Below are 24,543 nucleotides of genomic sequence, written 5' to 3' on the forward strand. Positions count from 1 at the left end.
ATGAACCAAAGACTAATCTGTGTCCCTTTTCTTTAAATAATACTTGCAAAAAAGAAGAAAAAGAATCACCACCTTTAGCACTGCCCGACACTGATGTTCAGAGGTTGTTCAGTGGAGCATAAAGACATTTTCCACGTTTTTATTCATTTATTTATTCTTTTATAAATGTTGAGATGGATTCAGTATTTTGTGACACATGCATGATATCAAGCTCAGTTTGAGTTTGAGTTTTTCCTGCTGTTTACAACTCACACCTGAAGTCAGTCCTGAGAATTATTAACAGCCTGTAATTAATGAATGTGTGCTTTCTAGCATTTTTATTGAGAGTTTCACACATTTTAAGTTTTATTTTTTATTTTTTAACAGTAGAAACCCTGATCCCTGTGCAGTATGAGAGTAAAGGGCTCATAGTGTCAAGTCGCTGAATGCAGTAAATGCAGGTTCTATTGTAAGCTGAAAAACCAATAAAAGTGAAAATAAACAAAAAAACCTTCATTTTTTGATGTTTTGCATTGAAATTAAAGGGACAACATGTTTATTTTACTTATAATTTCATCTTACTGTGCAAAATAAAGGCTTAACCAAATCATCTGTTTCTGTTGCTCAAACCATTCTGCTCTGTACAAGATCAGATATCAGTGAATCCATGGTAGATCTCATTAGTTTGAGTTAAATGTGAGTTTAACAGCGAACAGACGACACTCAATGAGGTGAATGTGCTGCTAACAGGATTGTGTTTAAATATAGGAGCCATCTAAACTTGCACTCAGCTGGTGTTCTCTGGATCACCTCAATCCAGGTGGTGTTTTTATGCAATATGATTTATTTTAGCTGCTGAAACATCAGATTTAAAAAAAATAAAAACAACAAAAGAACAACAACAACAACAAAAAAAACCACACACTTCCCCTATATCCATATGTCCATCTTTTTTCTTTTCTTTTTTTTTTATCTCGGACACCTACGTGCTTGTTGGGAATTGTGCAAGTTAAATTTTAATTTTAATTTTAGTTTTCCTGTTATAAACTGTAGATAAAGAAATAAGATCTCCAGAGTGACGCTCAGCTTGTTTGTTCTACATGCAGGACTTTGTTCAGCTGATTCCTGATACTGAATGTAGTTTTATTTATGACTGTGTTTGCAGTGAAGCTGCAGCATGTTCTCTGGATATGCAGGGCCTTCCTTAATTTTTTTATGAAGTATATGTGCCATCATTTTATCTAAGAGCTCACACTCATGTAAGACATTTTCATTCTTTTATTTTAAATGTGTTTTTCTGTTATTAAAAAAAGTACAGCAAAACATGGATTTCTGCACAACTCTGAAAAAAAACGAACAAAAGCACAACCAATGAAGCATTTACTTATGAACGCGGCAGTGCACATTGCTCTTAGTCTGGCTTGTCACCTGGTACCTGTTTTTATGGAGGACCCTACCATGTTTTTTGTGTGCATTATTAAATTAGGTCAAACATCCTATCTACAGTAAGTTTCTGCCTACCGTGGGTGGGACCTGGTTCCTTAGATCCATCCATCAATATCCATCCAAACCATTTTCTTCGGTTTTATTTCCAGTTATCAAAAAAAAATGAAATAAACTTCTTGATTGTTGATTTATTTTAAGTGGGAAAAAAAGTAAAACACGACCTTTCCCACCTTTTAAATGCAGCACAGCCCAAGCTGCCAGGTGTCAGCTGTGAGCACTGACCAGCCAGTGCTACCCCAGCTGCCTTAGCTTCAAGCATCCCTCAAAACATCTCCAGAGCCTTCAGTGCTGCTCGAGCCACCTGAGCCTCAGGACTTTACATGACCCAGTGTCACCTGCAACATCTATACATAAGCCTAAGTCCAGGAGTTCGGCATCATCCATTTCTGAGTCCCTCTGCTTCATCTCCATCTCCTCCAACTTGCCTGCCAGACTTTGACCAAGCCACCAGATCTTTCCTGTTGCCTTCGCTGACACTGGCCTGCAGCTAAACCAGAGGTGTGCTTTTATTATTTTCCTTGTTATATCTTTACTTTTCAGCCTCTACTTTAAAAGTTTGTGTTCATTGTGCTTTGCTTTTAGTTTTGCTTCCTTTGTCTCATCTCTTTGCATGTTTGCCATCAGCCTAATAAATAATGTGCTTTTTGTGAAGCACACTGTCTCTCTGCACATCCACATTTGAGTCCTCAAACACAAACACTTGGCCTGCACGTCACACAGACCTTGACAAGTTAAAGAAGGTCAGGGTTCACATTTTCTATCTGCTCGACAAACCTGTGATTTACAGGAAGGCTATTGCTTATCTGATAACTAATATGAAGCCTCATTTACAACTCTGTTTTTACCACTTGCTGTCTAAAGATCTGCTGAGTGAGGGTTTTTAACTCCTCAGTGGTGTAGTTTGTCTCTGTGTCTTTGACCCTGTGCAGTGATTATCACTTCTATAATAAACTGAAAATTTCAAACTAAATAAACTTATCAGGCTTCAAACCCAAATAAAGCACATCTGCCATTAGATACATTAATGGTATTAAAAATTTGTGTAACAGTTGAATGGTCAGAAAAAAAAAATATTTAAGATATAAAATCTCATCACATTTCATAGAGCCTCAAAGGAAAATGTGATGAGCTGAAGGAGAATTCATACAGTTTATAAAGCACACCAAGGTTTTAGATGTGTCCTTGATCCAACACAGCTGATGGCTAAATGACCTCCTCAACATGTCTTGAAGTTCCCCAGAGGTCTGGTAATGAACTAATCATTTGATTCAGGTGTGGTGACCCAGGGTGAGATCTAAAACCTGCAGGACACCAGCCCTTGAGGCCTAGAGTTGCCTACCCCTGTTGTGCGCAATATAACAGAGTCTATGCTATGTGAGTGTCCTAAACTATAGCAGTAACCGATGTGAGGAAATGGTGAATGTTGAGAATGAATGACAGTCATGATCCATTGGGAGGGATAGGGGGGAGGAGGAGTGTTGAAGGATTAAGTGATGGAGAGGTTCAGTGGGAGACTGAGTTCAATGGAGTGACAGCTGTGGGGAAGAAGCTGTTCCTAAACCTTTTGGTTTGAGTCTGAAGGGTCCTGTAGTGCCTTCTGGCAGGGAGGAGCTGGAAGAGTTTATTGGCAGGATGAGAAGAGTCTCTGAGAATGATGCATGTTCGCCGTAGACATCTCTTCTTTTGGACATTCTCAATGGCAGGAGGTGAAGTCCCTGTGATGTGTTGGACAGTTTTCACCATTGCATTGCGGGACACACCTAAAACCTTGCGGTCAGCAAGTGTGTCAAGAGGTTAATTAATCAGCAGACACGTGGTTCTTCCCCAATGTCCTCGGGGGAAAAAGGGGCCCTAATTGGCCTTTTTGACCGGGCTGGAGATGTTAGTGTACCAGGACAGATTCTCAGAGATGTCGAGATATTGAGCATTGATACTGCCCAGTGGTTATGGACATCTATGATGGTAAGAGTGAGTTTTGTAACTTTATGGTGGCTGACAGATTTTGGGGGTAGTGTTTTCAGGAAGTCAGTGTGTGTGGTTTCCTGACTGACTTCAGCCACTTACAATGGTTTTTTTGTTGTTGTTTGTTTGTTTGTTTGTTTGTTTGTTTTACTGAAGGCATCACAGTGGTACCCATGTTCCCCTTTATGCCAGCTAATTTTGTTGGGGCCCATGTCTATAGTCAGTTATCAGTCAGCCATTTTAAAGCTTTTTCCTTTTGTATTTGTTGCAGTCAAAGAAACCGTTGCTTTCAAGAAAAACCACAACACTGGCTTCCTTTCACAGAGGAAGAGGAGGAGGGTTTGACTTAAACTGACTGTGAACTGGTCAAAGTGTCGATCTGATATCACTGAGAGGAGGATGAAGAACACATCTCTAATGTGGTTGCTCTGTAAGTACACTTATCTATGAAAATATGTTTCCGTCATCATAAACATTCAGATTGGATTAGAATAGGAGAGCAGTAGATTAGTTTTTATAAAGAAAACCAAGAAGAAGGAAGAGGGTCAACAGGAAATCATAATATTTCATAATCAATTAATACAGTGCAGAAGACTAACATGGATACATTGATTTAGAGGTTTATGTTCAGCCCTCATGTTCAGATTTTTTCAGCTTTTTGTGTCCATGTATTTTGGTTCTGTATTTTGTGCTGCTTTCTGTTACTTCTTATGGTTTAAGGGTCTTTATTTTAATTTGCCTGATACTAGTTCCTTTTGCTGTTATTTCATGCCTTCAGTTCTTCAGTCCTGATGCTCGTTTAGGTTCATTCTGTGTGTCGTGTGTTTGTAGCTTCCTTTTGGTCTTAAGATTGAATTTATATTTGCGATCTGTAGCCTTCTGTTGAGGATGTAAACTTTTTCTTTTCTGGTGCTTATGAATTCGCTGCTTGTCTTTTGTCTCTATCTCAAGTTCACATGTGAGTCTGTCATCTGTTACTTCCTGGGTTTTTTTTTTCTTGGTGGTCTTTTGTCTCTTGTGTATCTAGTTTAATTTCACTGTCATCATTATTCCTAATTTCTTCTTCTAATTTATTCCTTATACTCTCCCCTTGTCCGTCATGGTGTCTGCAATGCAGCGGGCTCCTGTGTCTTTTCCTAGTTTTGTTGGCACTGCCTTGTTTTGCTTTTTTGTATTTTAAACAACTCAAGTTTTTTAAACTGTTTTAAGTTCATTTCTTGTCTTGTGAGTCCAGCGTCTTCATCCTGCCTACCACACAAATGTTTCAATGAAACAGAGACTGCTCAGTAACTTTATCTATAATATTCTACATATAGTTAAACAAAAAAGTTTAAATAAATGGCGTGGAGTACAATGTTTGAATCCAGAATGTGTCAGAGCTAAAGTAGAAAGCTGCAAAACAGAGAAATACTTGAATATAGTATAAAGTGTAAAGAATTTTCATTAACTACTTGAGTAAATGTACTACTTTACATTGTGTCACTAGTAATATTAACAGATTATAAGCACTCTACTCCAGCAGACAAGCCTCTGTGTAGAACATTGAAGAGAAAACTGCTTCATCCTTTCTCTGCTTATCAGTGGACCACTCAGGGGAAAAAAAACAAACAAAACATGACGTCTGTGTTCTTCCCAATATGGTGGATTTATTTTTATTGGAGATTATGTATCGGAATTTCAGGAGCAGGACCACGCCTCCAAACACACTTCTTCCGGTTCTCATCTATATAGGTTCCCCCATTTCTGCAGCTGTCATTCTTGTGTACGTGCCCCACCTTCCCTCCTCTTTACAATTCGTTAACTTCTTCACTCCTATTTAGTACATGGGGATCTGCCGGGCCTGGGAGCGGTCGCCAGTCCCCTTTGAGGCCTTTCAAAAAGCCCAGCACAAGTCATGTCCAAGCATTCACTTTTACCTGCTAAAACACTGCCAAACGTAAAATGAGGATGTGGGCCCAGCTAGTGAACTGCTGTTTTAAATGACACATTCAAATCAACCTGTGTTTCATTTCTCTTTAGTTCTGATCTCACTGCTGAGCTGCACAACAAACCAAGGTCAGTAACCTTCTTCTGTCACAGTTTAAACCTGACATGAACTAAACCTCTCAAAGTTCCCGATCCCTTTTTGAGCTTTGTTGTAGCATGACATGATCATGCAGAAACTGATCACTTCAGCCTACTAAATATTTGACCCTCATAAACAAAGGAAGTAGAGTCATATCATTTATTTTATGTAAATGAAATTACTAAATATTCTCTACACAGCTCGTCTGACTGTGAGTCCCAGCAGCTCTCAGTTCTTTAAAGGAGACTTTGTGTCTCTGAGCTGTGAGGAGGACGACAGCTCTGCTGGATGGACTCTGAGGAGAAACACAAGCAGACAACAGAGGACTCAGTGTGGAAGAGATGGGTGGGGAGAACCAGCTGGTTCTTCCTGTGACATCAGTCACATCTACAAATGGGAGACTGGAGTTTACTGGTGTGAGTCCAGAGAGGGTCCCATCAGTAACATGGTTAACCTGACAGTCACTGGTAAGCTGAGTGTGTGGAGTTAGTGTTGATGAAGCTGTGTGTAAATGGATGAAATGCTGTAGTTTGTCTCTGTGTTGAGGTGGATCAGTGATCCTGCAGAGTCCTGTCCTCCCTGTGATGGAGGGAGATGACGTCACTCTGCTCTGTAAAACAAAGACCACTCCCTCCAACCTCCCAGCTGCTTTCTATAAAGATGGCTCCCTCATCAGGAAGCAGCCTACAGGTCACATGACCATCCAGCATGTTTCCAGGTCTGATGAAGGCCTCTACAAGTGTGACATCAGCGGTCATGGAGAGTCTCCATCCAGCTGGATCACTGTCACAGGTGTGGAGCTTCACACTCATTTCACCTTCATTTGTCCACATATTCACTGAACAGAAGTCTCTGCAGGTAGACAACCTACAACCACAAACTCACCCATCACCTCTTCAAACATGCCCCCAACCACATCTTTGCCCTCTTACTCCACCACGCTGAGACTGGTCTGTCACCTGGTGGTGATCTGTCCATACTTCATCTCCACTCTCCTCATGGTGTCTTTATATCGACACAGAGCCAAAGGTAACACTCTGAGTATCCTTAAATATTTACTAAGCTCGATTACTTTTGCCTCATTTAAATATGTCTGATGACCTCATGTTACAGGAAATGACCCCACCATCTTCTTGGCAACAGAAACTAACACTGATGGGAGACTCTGTGAGGACTACGATGATATTGCCGAGGTGACCACTGAGCATCAGCTCTGAGCTTATTCTCTATCAGATGGTGGTTAACATAAAAGTTATCATAATACGAGTCTTTGTTTGTGTGAACTTTGTAAATAAAGTTTTGTTTGTTCTGTCAGCTCACAGGGTTTTTTTTAACATGTCAAAATGATAAAAAGAGCTTGTTGACATCCTGATGTTGCTGTGTCACATTTTTATATTATAGGTTTTATGTTAGCACCAGTGAGAGGGAAGATATGCAGACTTCATCAGCAACAACATAAGTACATGTCAGTAGTTAACATAACATCCATATCTTTATACTGTGGTAGTAAACCCATGCAGTCTCCCCTCTGCTGCCTTGTATGTTTGGCAGAAACAGAAAACAGTGATGTCACATCATTGGTAGCAAATTGATTACCAAAGTCAGACAAACACATCAAAACAAAAGAACAAATATTATTAAAAAACAATTATTATTATTATTATTATTATTATTATATTACAAATATTATTCTATATATAGAATAATATTTGTTCTTTAAACGTTTCTGAAAAACGCATACAGTTGTGCTCGTCACTGAGCTGTTTGGCATCTTGTAAATTAATTTTCGACTTCATAATTAGAGTTTGGACATTGCTGACTGATGTTTTCACTTCTGGGATATATTTAAATATCCTTTTACTGTTTCATAAAGTTAAACTTTCTTCTACAAATTCTCTGATAATTCGTTTGATGAAATCAGAGACAAAGAGACCGCAATGTCAGTACAAAAAAAACATGCAGCGACTTTTGATAACACACACAAACAAGCAAACAAATGGCAGGTAAGGATGGTTACCATAATAGTCATTTAGACCTGTGTGTGTCAACTTGTTTGTTATCATGCCAAAATTTCCAAGGTATGTAAACTTTTGATTGGGGTCATTTGGGTTTTTTTCTGATGTCATTATGATTTAAAAAGGTCAAACATGAGCACATGTGAAATAAAAGATTTTGTATTTTATCTCATAATTCCCAAAGTTAGAAATTCTGCCAGGTTATTTAAATGTATGAGTACAGCTGTACCTCCGCTGTCTGCACATTCCCATGGGTTGAGGGTTCATAGCAATAGTGATGGGATTTCCGGCTCTTTTTAGAGAACCGGCTCGTTCAGCTCGGCTCACTAAAAAGAGCCGGCTCTTTCGGCTCTGAACCAGCTGTTCAGGTTGTTTTGTTGCTTTAATTAATTTATTATTAACAATAATATAAAATTATGCACAAATGGAATTACTAATGTAAAAAAAGTGGCTTTATTTATATATGTTTATATATAAATATATGCGGTGGCCCCTGGAGACAAAACACTTACAAACTCCAAAACACATTTCTAGCTTCAACTGAACTTCCAAAACAGAGCTACCTAGATCAGTTAAATTACACAATTGAAAGCATATGTGTATGATTTGTGTATTCATACACAAGCACTCATATATATTCAAATAATTTAAAAATAAAATGTTCATTTACCTGTTACTACCACACACCAAATCCGGTCGTTGGTACTTGCTTGCTTGTGTAGCTAGGTAACAAAAGCTCAACACTGCCCCTAGCATTCTGGAGCACTTCTGTTGTCTTTTGTACGTGTTTTGGAGTTTTTACGTGTTTTGGAGTCTGTTCCTGTGCTACTGCAAGTGTAACTACTGCCCCTCCCCCCTCTTCCCAGCGCAAAGCACAAGACTCATGTGCGGAGTGAACCGTAAAAAAAGTGTGAGAGAGAGGGTGAGAGAAAGAAAAAAAAAATCCCCACGGCTCGCGATAAGGAGATTAAAACGCACTTACCTAGCATATTTTGGTTCCTGCAACTGGTTCGTCGGGTTATTGTCTCCCCAGAAACACTTCACTTGTGCTTTCGGAAATCTGTTTTTTCCTATTTCCATTTTTTCTATTCGTTTTTCCTATTTCCATTGTGATTTGTGTGCTTTTGCAGCATTTGACTTATTGCTGGTGTTGTGGGGGGGGGGGTGTTTTTTTTTAAAGTTGCAGTCCGTTTGGTTTCTCGGGGCCACCATCGATAACTTATTGCCGTAATCAAAGTATGAAAGGACAATGTTTACACTTTGAATCAGAGGGGGCTACAACAACATCATGAAAGAATGGATCCATCCTTCCTTTTATTAGCAGTTCAGGCTGATGATAGTCATGGTGCAGAGGTGTGGGCCACTTTGTACTCTTCCTTGAACACGAAAATGAGTTCACTGCACTCAGATTGTCTCAGCAGTAACTTTTTGCGTGGCTCACAATTTTTTTTTTTTTTTTTGTATGTGTAGGGTTGTCAGGAAGACCGTGACAGGTCAACCTGTATGGATAACTTCAGAAATGTGTCTCCCACACTGATGAATAGAACCAATCACAGTGTTGGTCTTTGTCTCAGTAGGAGAAGTTTTATTTGTTTCTGACAGCAAGTCAGTGGTTAAAGCAGCATGCAGTCACTCATCAGAAATCAGACCACCTCCAGCTCACTTCCTGTCCGCTGAACCACAGTCAGGTACAGAAACATGCAAGTTGTTTCCACAAATCTGCAACACGATCAACACAATATGGCAACAACAAAATTAATGAAACCCATTGATAACTAATATTAAGATTATCTTTTTTAAGTAAGAAAAGGTTTCCCTCAAATCTTGGACATGGAGAACTGTCAATGAAAGCGTCTGACAGACACCAACATGTTTACATGTATTCATTTGTGCAGTTTCCTGGCTGATTTCAGCTACTTGCCCACAAATTTTGCTTTATCTCAGACCATCATAGAGGTACCAATTTGTTTCTGTCCATCTTAATAGATATCAGCCAGCTTAACTATTTAAAAGGGTTTTTTCTCATGTTTGTTGCAGACTGACAGGGAAAACTTTGCTTTTACTATAAACCACAACACTGGCATCCTATCACAGAGGAAGAGGAGGAGTGTTAATCTGATATCACTGAGAGTTGGATAAAGGACACATGCAATGATTATCTATAAAAATCTATTGTTTCTTTATCACAAACATTCAGATTGGTGTGGGATTGGAGCAATGTTCCCTCTAAAGTGCGCGCATACGCAATTGCGCACTGCTGGCATGGTCTCTGGGCACAAAAAATCTACTTTGCGCACAGAAAACATCTAACGTGAATTGAAATTAAAATTAACACTTTAACAATTCTGTTTTGCAGTGTTAGTCAGTACTTAAATGCCTGCTCCCATATGAAATTAGAACGATGACACCTTATCCCATTGTCCAGCCAATGATGCGATTCACATTTTGTAACAGTTGCTGTTGTAATGCAGTGTATCACCACATGGTGGCGCCTCCCATTTCATGACTGGTGTGTCAACCCCTTTTTGTTCTTCTTCACACTCTCCCTGTAATGGATGCTCCCGTGTGTACGCGGACTAGTGTGTTCTCGAGTAATGTGTGGTAGAGGTTATTGGAGGTTATTTTTGATATTCTAAATAAATTAGTACTTTTGGAAAGTCAGAAGCTGTTGCTCATTCGCTATCCACCTGCACACCTCTGCGGCTGGCTTCATCTCCACCACACATTACAATTCGTATATATGCAGCTAATCAACGTGGTTGACAGGCTATGACAGCGTCCTTATGTGCCGACACCGGTGTTTTAGCTGGAAAAGCTGCGTGGCTGATGTGGAGTAAAGCCACGTTAATGACAACGTGTACAACCATTGGAGATGTGAGCAGGACAGACGGAACAACTGACGGAAAAAGTGTGGACTTTCTACCAGTTTTTAAATTGTGTTGATAGGCCACGTAAAACCAGAGTTATGATAAAAATATCTGCAATGTTTGGTGTTCTTCGTGAATACTATCGTTGTTTATATTTACTGCAGGAAGAAACGGTAAAAACGGCGTTTTATAAGAAAAATGCTCGAAACACTCTCCGCCTGTGAGAAGAACCAAAAAAACAAACAAACCCCCGAACATGTACCATGTGGACCAATTTAAAATAATTATATGGCAACGTAGCAATTGTTGTTAAGAAACGGGAGGAAGTTTTAGGAGTGACGGCGGTGCTTTGAGATGTGAGAGATTTGCAACGTGTAGTTAGTGTGTAGTGTAGTCAATAGTTTTGTTGTGTGTGTCAGAACAATGAGGCGACTGCTGAATGTTACAGGTGTTACAGGAGTGATACATCTCCTGTTGTCAGGCCTGCAGGTATCAGGCTGTTGTTCTCCTTTATCTCATAGTGGACAGAAATTATTTTTTGGAGTGGCACAAATAATTTGTTACAGAGTTACAGGACTCTCTCCCAGACCACAGACTCATAGTCATAATACAAGTCAGAGCTTTATAATAAATAAATAAATAAATAAAAAAGTTGTGTTTTCAAAATTGGAGTTCAAGTTATTTTTTCCTCCAAGAGTGTTAACATACTACACAGGTCATGAACAAGAACAAGTTTTTGTTGTAAGTGGGCAAAAGCAGTTAATTAAAATTCGTCTAACATAAATCTAAATGCTGTAATTTGATTATTTTTATAAACCATGTAACTTTGATGGATTAGATGCCGGCGTGACCACAGTGCACACGTCTGATGTTGCTCACAGTGGTCCAAGGGATCGCTCAGAGAGTTTGTGTGTTTGCTCAGACGTGAAAAAGTAGAGGGAACATTGGATCAGAGGTGTATTAGATCAGTTTTGATAGAGGAGAGCGAGACAATGGGTCAACAGGAAATCACAACTAATTCAATACTGAATTTAACATTGCTATACAGAAACTATACAGATAGCTGCACAGAAGTTTAAACAGCGTGAAATAACTGTTTTACAAGGTGATGTTTTACGACTAGTAAAGTCAGAATTCTGCTTGAATACCATATTTTTCAAACCATAAGGCGCATTAAGCAAAACAAAACAGTCAGATAAGTCAAAGTTTACTCAACTCATTCTTCGTGCCTCCTCCACTTCCGTACCATTGATTCATTCATGTTGAATTCTCTCACAGCTGCTCTATTCCCATGTTGTTGTAGTATATTAATGACTAACCTGGTATTGTGGATCTCAGTTGTTCTCCTGACTGAAGTTTGGTCCATATACAGCATCCTGCCATGCGATTGCATTTGTCTCTAACCACCTCACGTTAACTTTTATCGAGTGGAAAAGAGTTAGCATTCATCCTCCAGCTTCACTGTGTTTATGTTATGCTAACATAGCTGTGCCACTAGTGATCACGTAGCACATTATTATATACCAGTTAGCCCAACTTCAGTAACCCTACAAACATCACTGCTGTTTAGTTCTCTGTCTTCATCAATGTGTGAAGTGACAGCAGAGCTGTACATTTAAAAAGTTTTCAGCAATCTCTCAGTCAGAACATGCTATATCATGTTTAGGTGGAAACTAGCGAACTAACTTCCTGCTAAGTTCTAACTCCGTTAAATTTAATAAATTCTGTTTTTCTGGATGCCTTGATGTTAAACTGAAGTGTTACCCCTGCTAAAGCAGCAACACTAAACATTTTATTAAAGATGAAAGAATTGAGATGGTTTTTAACTCTCAGTGATGTTGCAGTGTTTGTTTGACTTTGGGACCTGAAGCAGACTGAGTTTTGGACCCAGTTTACTCTGCGAGCCTCCTGACTACGGTAACCGTAATGCTCCCGCAATCCATCTTCGTAGCTTACCAAAGTCATACTAAAACATTTTTTGACAGGTTTTGAGTGCTGTGTGCCACGTAAAATCAGTTTGAGGTCAGTAAGTGCAACCAGGATTCATACATAAGTGCAGAAAATATAGTAATCATACAAAAGTAATATACCTAAAGAAATACTAACAGAAATTACTCTCCAAAATCATATAGATGATACAGGATCATAATTATTGATTTATGTCTGTTTTATTTTAATGTTGCAGCTTTAGATGGTTGGAACAACTTTTATATTGCTGAGTCACTTTAGCTATAATAATGTAGGATTACATAGTAATTAAATAAATGGCAGGGAGTACAATATTTGAATTCAAAATACAGCAGAGCAGAAATAGAAAAATATAAAAAAAAAAAAGAAATACATCAATACGGTTTAAACATACAGCATGAATTATACTCTATAAGTGCTCAACCAAACCCATAACGTCTGTGTTCTCCACAGTCTGGTGGTTTTCTGTTTTCTCTGCTATTTTGTTGAATGTCAAACTCAAACTAACCTCAGTGGGATTTCAATTAAGTTGTGATGTCACTGCTGAGCAGTGCAACAAATCAAGGTCAGTCAATTTAAACCTGACATGAGTTCAAACATTTGATGCTTTTTAGGCTTTGCTGTAGCATGACATGATGATTATTACAGTAATTGATCACTGAAGCCTAATGATGTGTCGTGTGTGTCGAAGCTCCGAAGCATGTGTCGGGTAATTTCAGGGGAGTTTTTGTGAAGCGCGTATCGAGGTTTGCTTTGATTACGTATGCAGTGACGTTCGAGGTTTCGCGGGCAGTCCGTACCACATGACTGATTCAGGAACTGGTTTGCTGGTGCCAGATTTTTTTCTTCAATGGAACCAGCAAGGAGGAGATTTTTTTTATATCTCATCTCTTCTAATAAACTATGCATAGAGTAATAAATATCACGAATGATAAGAACCATAATATAAATAAACAACACTACAGATCCTATAATCTGATTTCTGTCTTTTAGTTTATTAAAAAGTGAAGCACCACACAGTTTGTGTCATTATCCAGATGTACATAAGCATGATTACACAGTTACACAATCATACCAAAACGTTGTCCTGATAGTTTCCACTTTCTTTTCTATCAGACATACTGAGACAATGTTCGGGATAAATAACCATGAAAACAATTTATTTATTTGGTTTAGAGGTTTACACATCACATCATTATAGTCAAAGAGCCTGTTTCACTTGAATTGTCCACTTGATGGCGCAGTAGAGCAAACGATTCATCACAATGCTTCGAACCATGAGTCGACCAGTTGGATGGAAAGCTTCAGTTCATCACGAGGCTTCATCTCACCATCACTACTGAAGCCTGCTAAATATTTGACCTTTAAAAGAATGCAGGAAGTATATTCACCTTTAAAAAATCCAGATTCACTAAACTGTGCTGGATGGACTCTGAGGAGAAACACAAGCAAACAACAGAGGACTCAGTGTGGAGATGGGTGGGGAGAACTGACTAGTTAATTCTGCCTGTAACATCAAGGTCCCATCAGCAGTCTGCATTCACCTTTTATTTTGTCCATATATTCACCTGAAAAGGTGCAATTCTCTCTGCATCTTGGCCTTTTGACTCCACTTCCCTTCACCTCATGATCACACTGGTCTGTCACCTGGTGGTGTTCTGTCCATACTTCATCTCCAATTTCCTCATGGTGTCCCTATATAGATACAAAGGTAACACTTTGAGTATCCCTGATTATTTATCAAGCTCAATTGCTTTTGCTTCATTTAAATACATCTTATGACCTCATTTTACAAGGAATGACACCACCATCTCCTGTGAGGACTATGATAATATTGTCAAGGTGACCACTGAGCATCAGTTTTAAGCTTACGCTCCATCAGATGGTGGTTTTCAGGTCGCTGTGACTGAATAATGTAACCGTATAGTAACTGGCTTTGTTTGTGTGAACCTCATGAATAAAGTTTTAGTTTTTCTCTCAGCTTGTTGTTATTGTTTTTTTCACCTTTTATCATAAGTTTGATGTTAGCATCAGTGACATGCAGGCTTGATCAACAGCAACATAAGTACATGTCAGCAGTTAAAATGACATTTATATCTTTAGACTGTGGTAGTAAACCCATGCAGGCTCCCATCTGCTGCCACGTATGTACGTTATTCTATAGACATCATAGCCTGCAGACTCTCCTATGAAACTGAAACTTTGGCTCTGGCTCTATTTTAGCCATTTGTGGTGTGTTTGCTCTCAGCCATGTTTGTAGCACCACCACTTACTACACCTCTCTACCTGAAGCACAACCCAAGTCTTTGGCTTGGGCAGAAAACTGTGTCACATCATTACTAACAAATTAATATACACTATACAGGTTTTTTTCTCTTTTTTTTTTTTTGCTATGGTAAAAAGAAAAGTTAAAGTCCAATCTAAAAAGTAGAGATAGTGTCTGTCTCCCAAATCCAAATTGGAAGCTGGTTCCATAGAAGAGGGGCCTGAAAACTGAAGTCTCTCCCTCCGTTTTAAATACTCTAGGAACAACAAGTAGGCCTGCAGTGCGAGAGCGAAGTGCTCTAATAGGGTCACATGGAACTATAAGGTCATTAAGATAAGATGGGGCCTGATTATTTAAGACCTTGTATGTGAGGAGCAGAATTTTGAATTCAATTCTGGATTTAACAGGAAGCCAATGAAGGGATGGAAATATTGGAGAAATCAGGTCTCTTTCTAGTCCCTGTCAGGACTCTTGCTGCAGCATTTTGGATTAACTGAAGGCTTTTCAGGGAGTTTTTAGTTCTAATTTTAGAGATGTTGCGCAAATGGAAGAAAGTAGTTCCACATATTTGTTTAATATGTGCATTGAAGGACATATCCTGGTCAAAAAAAGACTGGTAAAGAATAATGCGGCTATATGGTTCTATTTTGACCACTACAAGGTGAATGAAGTGTCACACTTTGATGCTTACCCCATGCCCTGGGTCGACAAGGTCCTGGACTGATTAGTCACAGCTCCATTTTCACAAAACTCATATCTACCAAAGGCTTCTGGCGGAACCCCTTCCCTCCACAATCTACAGAAAAAATGTCCTTCTCCACTCCGACAGGTTGGAAAAAGTAATCACACTTCCCTTCAGCTTGGTCGGGGGCCCCATCTGCTACTTCATTATCCATAGCGTCATTATCCATAGTGACAACACCTGAGAGGACCATTGGAAGTGGGTGGCTGCAGTCCTGGAGTCCCTGAAGGAGGCAGGGCTCATGGCCAATGGAAAGAAATGTGCTGTTAAACCGAAAGCATTACAGTACCTGGGGTATACTTGGAAGGTGGGCAGATGCACCCTGAAATGGACAAAACAGCTATGGGATCCTGCCTGCATTCCAAGACCAAAAAGCAGGTGAGACAGTTTTTGATGCTGACTGGTTATTACCCCGGTTAATGCCAGGCTTTGCAGAGCTGACCAGCTCCTTAACTGATTTCATCCAGAAGGGAGCTCCTGATCTGGTCATAGTGTGATCGGTGGCTCAGCTGCATGGAAGGGATGGTGTAGTGGTTTCAGGGGGCAGTGCCAGGGACGGCTCTCCAACGCAGATGGTAGTCATCATCTAATGCCGCCTTCCCTACTTCAGTAGAATGCCAGGACCTAGAAAGGAAGAGGGGAGAGCTTAGTGCAGGACGAGCAAGCTAGGTAAGGAAGCAGTGTGTACAACAGTGTTTACAGCAGCTTGAAATAAGTTGCATTAATAAGGCCACAAGCATCACAGCTGTGTGTGCGTTGTACTAGGTAGCCCCGCAACACATCTCTTGCTAAACCGTTTTTGGACTAACTTGTGCTCTGCAGGCAGAGCTTTGTTAGACTGCTAACTGACATTGACGCAGAGCCAAAGGTAACACTATGATTATCTTACATTATTATTATTTTGTCAACAGAGAGATTGTCTGGGGACTATGATGATATTACGCAGATAACCACTGAACATCAGTTCTGAGCCTGTGCTCCATCAGTTAGATGGTGGCTCTCATATCACTGTAATTGAATTACGTGTGCCACTATAATATATATAAATATATATACTATAATACCTGGTTGTTTGTGTAAACTTCGTACATAAATTTTATTTGTTCTGTCAGCTCACATTCTCTACATGTCAGTCTGAGGGAAAGCGCTGATCCTGATGTTGGTGTGTCAGATTTGTATTTCACCAGTTGAGATTACATGCATACCTTTAGAATGTGGTAGTAAACCCATACAAGGTCCTCTCTGCTGCCTCGTACTTGAATCAGAGTTTGATCGATGTCAAGTGATCCATCAATATCAATCACAAGATTTGATATATCAACGATCCTTGTTCATTTAATCAGAGTGTAATCAATGACAAGTGATCTATTGATCTCAAATCACAAGATTTGATATATCAAAGATCCTTGGATATCGAATCAGAGTTTGATTGATGACAAGTGATCTACTGATTTCAAATCACAAGATTTGATATATCAAAGATCCTCGTACATCGAATCAGAGTTTGATCGATGACAAGTGATCTCCATCCATCCATCCGCTTCCGCTTCTGCTTTTCAGGGTCGCGGGGGGCGCTGGAGCCTATCCCAGCTGTCGTAGGGCGAGAGGCAGGGTACACCCTGGACAGGTCGCCACTCTGTCGCAGGGCCAACACACAGGGACAGACAACCATTCACACTCACATTCACACCTAGTGGCAATTTGGATTATCCAATTAACCTATCCCCACAAGCTGCATGTCTTTGGACGGTGGGAGGAAGCCGGAGTACCTGGAGGGAACACGGGGAGAATATGCAAACTCCACACAGAAAGACCCCGGCCTGATGGTGGAATTGAACTCAGGACCTTCTTGCTGTGCGGCAACAGTGCTAACCACCGTGCTGCCCTATTGATATCAAATCACAAGATTTGATATATCAAAGATCCTTGTACATCAAATCAGAGTTTGATCGATGTTTGATATTTTAGAGATACTTTTGATTTTATATACTACTATTTAAAAATTCTAGTAATATCAATTTGATATAGATATTGTTATGTTGTTATATGCTGTATGTGTTTTTACTTTTGTTGTCATGTTGATAGGTCTCTCTAGGAAATATGATTTGAATCTTAATGAGATTTTTATATGGATAAATAAAGGTCTAATAATATAGTAAAGATTAATTATAATTTAACCTGAGTAGCGAAAGACTGCGGTAGGTTTGGTGAGCCTTGAACCCCGCTTAGCTATCGAGCTGGTGGGTAACAGAAGATGTCGGAGCGCTTTTGAATATATGTGGTGTCTTGATAAACTGAGCAGATATTTGAGGTTTACACAGCCACATTCTCGCCTGAAAATATGTTAAACGTTTATTATGTGACTCAGAAAGAATAATAAGAGTAACATTAAAACTAACTAGCTGCTGCCATTGTTGGAAACTGAGCAGGGCCGCACTATGAATTCTGGGACACAGTTTCTTCTTCTTCGGGGTTTAACGGCAGCTGGCATCCTTATACATGCAGCGCTGCCATGTTCTGTTTCAGTCCGTTACAGTTTCAGTTATTACACTCTTAAATCCTACTACTTATTCTTGCGTCTTTTGGGATCTTACGAAGGTTCAAACGACGCGTCGACTATTAAATTAGATGTCGATGATTTTGATTGTCGTCATGGCAGCCCTAATATCAACGCAGAGATTGTTCAGTAAACTTCATTTGCTACTTCATCAGTCAGAGGAGTAGGAAGTGGGGGATTATTTTTGTTCTTTTTTTTACAGATCAAAATAACAGCCACGGGAACTGGTACAAGAAACAAAAGAAAATATATCACTTTATATCTAATGACTCCATCCTCTGTGTCTCCTTGTTGACCTGCAGGTGAGAAACAGGTGTGAGGTGTCAGCTGTCAGGTAGGTGATGAGTGAAGAACAGAACAGAATCCATTTCCTCTTCAAACTGCTGTCAGACATTATCTACTGCACTCTGATCACATCACTCAGACCAGCTGCTTTCTACAAAGTCTCATCAACAACATCTTTAGAAACAAACATCAAGTCTAATGAGCGTCTGAACTTCTTTAAGTTGCTTGAAGACATTTCACCTCTCAACCGAGAAGAGTGTCCCCCCAAAAGGGACATGGACCCCCTAATGATCCTCTACCTAATCACAATAGCCAAGGTGTAAAAACAGGTGTAGGTCACAAATGGCCTGGTAAATGGTAAATGGCCTGTATTTATATAGCGCTTTAATTGTCCCTAAGAACCCCAAAGTGCTTTACATATCCAGTCATCCACCCATTCACGCACTGGTGATGGCAAGCCACATTGTAGCCACAGCCACCCTGGGGCGCACTGACAGAGGCGAGGCTGCCGAACACTGGTGCCACCGGGCCCTCTGACCCCCACCAGTAGGCAATGGGTGAAGTGTCTTGCCCAAGGACACAACGATTGAGACTGTCCAAGCCGGGGCTCGAACCGGCAACCTTTCAATTACAAGGCGAGCTCCCAACACTTGAGCCACGATCGCCCCGATCAATCAGCCAAGGTTTCAGGTGAGCTCATTGTGAAATCTAGCCCCATAAGACCTAGTCCTATTATGAGGATGGCGAGCCACCCGACCTTGCAGGATGGCGCAGGATGGCGAGCCACCCGACCACCGCTGTATTGCGGTAGGACTGATAAATCTATATGAACTGATAAATGGACGTCAACTTCCTACCTGTTTGGAAACACGGCTTATTGCAGGTCAACTAAACTAAGCTGACTATACCTTGTCCAACTTCCTCTTGGGACCAAATTAGTTTTTTTGTATTATTATTATTGTTGTTATTATCATCATTATCATTGTGTTTTTTATAATATATATGTAGTTGGGAATAAATAATTTTTCAGTGCCTCAATAATGCTATGCTTATTTATTAAGAAGTGTTATGAAGTTATATAGTGTAGTATTAAGTCGACACAGCCCTGAAAAATAAAGGCATTAGACCATGTGTCAATGGGGAGTAGAAATTGCAGACTCTCGCTCACGCTTGCCTGGGAAAATTAGACAAGAGGGCACCATCTCTAGTGGAAAGTTACTGAGACACTGTTGTTTAGACTAGAATGAGAGAGCTTCTGTAATTAAACTGTCAGGGGCACACCACCATTTTGAGATCTGCGGCAACGTGTCATGCAGGACGCATCTACCTTCTAGAAGTAATAAAGTGTTAAATGGTCTACTGAGCAGTGTTCTGTCTTCCATCGGCTGCCTCTGAGGAATCAAAAGAACTCGGTGAAGTGTTGATATTTAAAATGTATATATATTTTTCTTTTGTTTATCTGTCTATAAATTTCATCTCACCATAAGATACATAATACATGTATATTCAGGTTCTACTTCTGTTGTTTGTATTTTATCCGCACACTCAGGCTCCATAATCGAAGCACTTCTGACTAGCTTATTATCAAGCTGCAGTCAGGCACCCTGATCCTTTACTGCGTTACATTGTGCCATGCGTTTATGAAGTGGCTGTTTGGTTTCTCCAATTTAGAGGTCTGAGCATTCCTCGTTACATTGTACAGTATACACAATGATTTTAAGTTTGTGAGGAGTTTTGTCTTCGGGAAGAACCAGTTTTTGTCTGAGTGTGTTCCTGGGTCTAAAGAACACTGGGATGTTCTCCCATCGGGCTTAAGTCTGGGACTCTCTGCCATTTGAACCTAGAACCGAAGAAGCTTCTTGGATGAGAGTGAGACATCTTTAAGCAACGTAAAGATGTCCAGATGCTTTTCTTTCCGAGCTCCTTAGATTACGATGAGCTGGATGACTGAAAACTTTCACAGACAAACAAACATCAACAACCAGGAAGCAGCTTCACCTCTGATCACACACACACTCAACTCTACTCACTCACCTGGAGGAACAACACTCAGGTTGACAACACTGATGAGGTCACTATCCAGTTTTGCTCTCCTTCTGTGTTTTGCTCCCTTCATGAAGACGCAACACATGTATGTTCCAGTGTCATTAATTGTCACATTCTTCAGAATCAAAGACACGTCTCCATCCTTCATCTGTCTGTCCTGCAGATCCACTCGGTTCTTAAAAGATGGATGCTGGTCATCTGGAATAAACTTCTGGTCCTGGTAAAAGAAGACATGTTCTGTCCCCAGATCGGTTCTGCTCCACTCTATAACCACACTGGGATTGGTGTCGAGGTTTGAAACTTGACATGGCAGAATGACTGTCTGTCCAGCTGTCGTGTTTATCTGGACTGAAAGACAGGAAACACCACAGAGCAGAGAGGTTAAAAACATAATAGACAACATCAGCAACTAGGAAGCAGCTCATTTGTTGATCAAAAACAATTGTAGTAACTCACCAAGAGGAAGAATCTTTAGCTCGATGGTACAGGTGTGCTCTGTTGCTCTCTCCCTCTGGTTTGCTCCTCGCGTGACGACATGGCATTCATATGTTCCACTATCAGCAGGCGTCACGTTGTTCAGAATCAAAGACACGTCTCCATCCTTCATCTGCTTGTCCTGAAGATTCACCCGATTCTTAAAAGATGGATGCTGGTGATCTGGAACAAAGTGCTCATCCTGGAACAACAAGGCATAACCTGCTCCCAAATCAGATCTGATCCATTCTACAACTATGATGGGCTTCTGATTGTTGTGAGCTCGACATGGCAGAGTGATGTTCTGTCCAGACTCAGCTCTGATGTTTATCTTGTCTGAAAGAAGAAATAAAAGATAGCTAAAGTAAGAGAGAGAAAACAGAGATAAAGCTAATGGTATCCATTAAAAAAAAATCCAATGTTGCCTTGTTCTTGATTTACCGCACTCACAAGAATTTTGGAAAACTTGACTTCTGACCAAGTTCTGGTCAAACTCATCTTCATTCTCACATTCACACACTTTGTTCTCCAGGCCGCTGCCCACCTGCCTAACCAGTTGACAACAATACCCCATCAGCCTTTTAAAGCTGAGGTATCAGTTTGAAAGTCCTCTTTCTCAAGTTATCTTGTTCATAAGGCTGGGTGTCCCCACCAGCTGCCTTTACCAAAGCTAAAACAGATAAAGCCACCCACCCTCAGACCCCACATTGTGAGGTGTGCACAAAGGTAAAGTTTATGCAGACTAGGAATAAGGAGCCTGATGCAGGAGTATAGGTAATGATCATTCCAGTGCAGTGTTCGTGTATTATCTCGAAAGTAAGAGTGACAAGGTGCAAGCAACACAAAGGTTTCTGGCTGATACAGCCCCATATGGGCAGATTAAAAGTATCAGATCAGAACAGACTTAAAAACTTATCAGACTCTTCTTAGCAAAACTGGGATCAGACATGAGACCTAAGAACCACACACACCACATCAAAAGAGTACTGCTAAGCAAAACTGACTACAGTTTTGACGTGGCCAGATGTATGCTTATAGAGAGAGAGTTATTTAAGCAGTTTGTATGCAGTACAAACAGCAGCTGTGGTGAGGAACAGATGTTTTAACAAACTCACAAAACAGACACCGTAATTGATGCTGACAAGAAGAAAGTCAAACCTTTTCAAGATGCAAACATTTGGAACAGCATATTATGTTTATAAACAGAACAAGAGAAAACTAGACTCAAGGTGTGCAAAGGGAATGTTAGCTGGAAATGACAACAATATTTCAGCCTACTGGGTCTTTTATCCTAACAGTGGGAAAGTGCTCAGCCACAGATTCGCCATGTCTGTGATGAAAACAACTGTGGAAAGACAAACACAAACGGACATGATGCCATGTGATAAAGATGACTTTAAGATATAAAAGAGGACTAAAAAGACAAAGTCAAAAGATGGGTGTAGACTTTGAAGAAACTTTCTCTCCCACTGCTTATCTGACCACTATCATGGTATCTATGCAAAGAGCAGTACAATTAAACATGGTTTTACATCAGATGGATGTTAAAACTGCCTATCTGCGTGCACCACTAAATTGTGAGACATACATGAAACAACCAGAGAGCTAAAAGGAGGCTGAATCTGATACAAATGTAAGGTTGAAATAGTAACTGTATGGGCTAAAACAATCAGGCAGAAGCTGGAATAAGATGCTACATGAACATATGAGTAGGAACAATTTTGTGCTCCTCAATTTTATGGTTACACATGAACACCAAAGAATGAAAAGGTAATCTTGATAAAATGGGTAAATGACCTGATCATTGACACCAGCAATAACAACACACTGATTGTTGTGAAGGAAATGTAGGCAAGAAAATTCTAAATGAAAGATTTGGGTTAACTGAAACATTGTATTGGTGTTGATTTTGACCAGAGAGATAACTATGTGAGGATGTCACAGAAAAAAGAAAAATATGTGGGGGAAAAAAATCCTTGAAAGGTTTAATATGCAAGGTTACAAAGCTAGAGCGACACCTTGTGAGCAAAAACTGAACTACACTGATGGTGTAGAAAAGATGAACGATTTCCAAAGGTACAGAGACGTCGTCTGATCAGTGCTGCAATAAAAGCAGAGTTCTGAGCACATAGCGATCCAGATTGTGGGGCTGATGTAACAGACAGAATGACACAGCAGAACTGGTTACTGTATAGGCCTGACTGTGAATGATCATTTAATGTAATAGAAAACTAAAACGCAAACCACTGTTGCATTATCCAGCTGTGAAGCTGAGTACATGGCCTTAGCTACAACTGTACAAGAGAGTATGTACTCATACAACAACATCAACAAGGTATCGATGGACCTATGCACCACATAAGGTTTATGAAGAGAACCAGGGTGTGATAGCATTGGCAATGAATCATTTAACCAGACAGAGATGCAAGCATAGTGACATAAACTATCACTTTATAAGGTCAACTGTAAATGAAAGGAAAATTATTTTGGATAGCTGGCCAATGGATGGGATGGTAACAGATGTGATGACAAAACCTGCTACAAAAGTTAAGTTGTTTAAATTTGAATGGTTTATGTTCATACCGTACATAAAAAAAGTTTTATATGATACTGGGTGAGAAACCTCGTGTTTTTAGGAGAATGACAAAGTGAGAACAAGTGGAGGTGTTAGATAAAAATATGCTCTAAACTGTAAGAAGGACGTCTTTCTTTAGTATTTTCTAGACACAGACAATGTTTGAGCTGATGTAGAGAGGATATAAAGGAAAATGGAAACAGCCAATAAAATCATTGTTTGGCATGTGGCTGTCAATAAAGTTACTCTCTCTCTCACTCTTGGGAGCGATGTTAAGTCTAAAAATGGCGGAAGGCTGTTGTGTGTTTATTCCTCCGTAATAATCCTCGGTTCAGTCTCGACATTTACACCAGAATTCCTGCGCATTTCTCCTTCGCTAACACATAAATATGAAACTATGAATGCTGCAGAAAATCGTTAATGTGGTGATTTATCGCACAAAGCGGTAAAACAAAGATTTTAATTACAGTTAATTATTTTAGCACTGAGCGCGCTCTCAGTGCTGCTGTGAAGGTGGCGGCAGCACATCAGCGCTCTGAAACCATTTAAACATAAAAGCTGACTGTCCCACCGCCAAACGTGGAAATTACTCGTTTGCAGAACAAAGTCAATTTAACTGATTGAACATATATTCTTGGTGTGTGTTCTGCGTTCTTGTAACTGCGACAGCAGTAGAGTAAGGGCGTTTCCACACTCTGGTCCCAATCCGAGTTTTTAAACTGGAGGTTTGGTTTGTATTCACACGGAAAAATCAAAGTGAACTCCAAACAAAATGCGTCACTACAAACAATGTGAAAATGTTTGCAAAAGGTTCCGTCAGAACAACATTTAAATGAGATTAGATTAAAACAAACTGTCACTTACCATCGGAGCCTGAGGCGAGAGTCACGGAGAGTATGATCCACGGCACAAATCCTGCGCGGAAGATGTTACACATGTTCTCGGTGACATCTCTATAAACACCAAACAAAGTTTCCAAAGTTTATTCCAAATACAACTCCATGTTTCAGCTTCTGCTTTACAGCGTACCAGTGGATCAATGTCAGTCTGCGTATTGATACTGAAACTTCAGACCTGTAAGTTCCTGCTCTGAACTTAATTTGGATGTTCGAAACTCATTTTTAACGTCACTGATTTGAGCTAAAGGTGTATTTTGTTATCAAAAGAGAACACAGGAGGAGACGAATACAATACGAGGAAACTCCAGTGTAAAAAATACCTGATATAGGAACTATT

The 24,543-nt window shown here is 40.0% G+C and overlaps 2 protein-coding genes across 8 annotated transcripts in view; one reads left to right on the top strand and one right to left on the bottom strand.

Moving 5' to 3' along the window:
* Positions 1–24,342, bottom strand: part of LOC134624716 (uncharacterized) — a 38,795-nt gene extending 14,453 nt beyond the window's left edge. The window contains exons 1-7 of one of the 7 annotated variants that reach the window (XM_063469741.1): positions 24,172–24,342; positions 20,715–21,068; positions 20,247–20,606; positions 18,183–18,223; positions 15,320–15,994; positions 13,931–14,057; positions 5,745–5,807 (exon numbers count right to left, since the gene is read on the bottom strand). In XM_063469741.1, coding sequence (XP_063325811.1) covers positions 15,977–15,994; positions 18,183–18,223; positions 20,247–20,606; positions 20,715–21,068; positions 24,172–24,244 — 846 coding nt within the window. In that variant the 5' untranslated portion in view covers positions 24,245–24,342 and the 3' untranslated portion in view covers positions 5,745–5,807; positions 13,931–14,057; positions 15,320–15,976. Of the gene's footprint in view, positions 1–5,744; positions 5,808–13,338; positions 13,795–13,906; positions 14,058–15,319; positions 15,995–17,575; positions 18,224–20,246; positions 20,607–20,714; positions 21,069–24,171 lie in introns of those variants that run through there. The other 6 variants (XM_063469743.1, XM_063469744.1, XM_063469740.1 and 3 more) reach the window with 6 other exon arrangements.
* Positions 5,685–6,729, top strand: LOC134623837 (Fc receptor-like protein 5). The gene is made up of 4 exons (XM_063468850.1): positions 5,685–5,979; positions 6,059–6,304; positions 6,359–6,541; positions 6,626–6,729. Exons 1-4 carry the CDS (start codon positions 5,685–5,687, stop codon positions 6,727–6,729), a joined length of 828 nt encoding a protein of 275 aa, XP_063324920.1.
* Positions 24,343–24,543: the final 201 nt, after the last annotated feature.

Source organism: Pelmatolapia mariae, linkage group LG3_W (genome assembly GCF_036321145.2).
Source record: "Pelmatolapia mariae isolate MD_Pm_ZW linkage group LG3_W, Pm_UMD_F_2, whole genome shotgun sequence".
Lineage (NCBI taxonomy): Eukaryota > Metazoa > Chordata > Actinopteri > Cichliformes > Cichlidae > Pelmatolapia > Pelmatolapia mariae.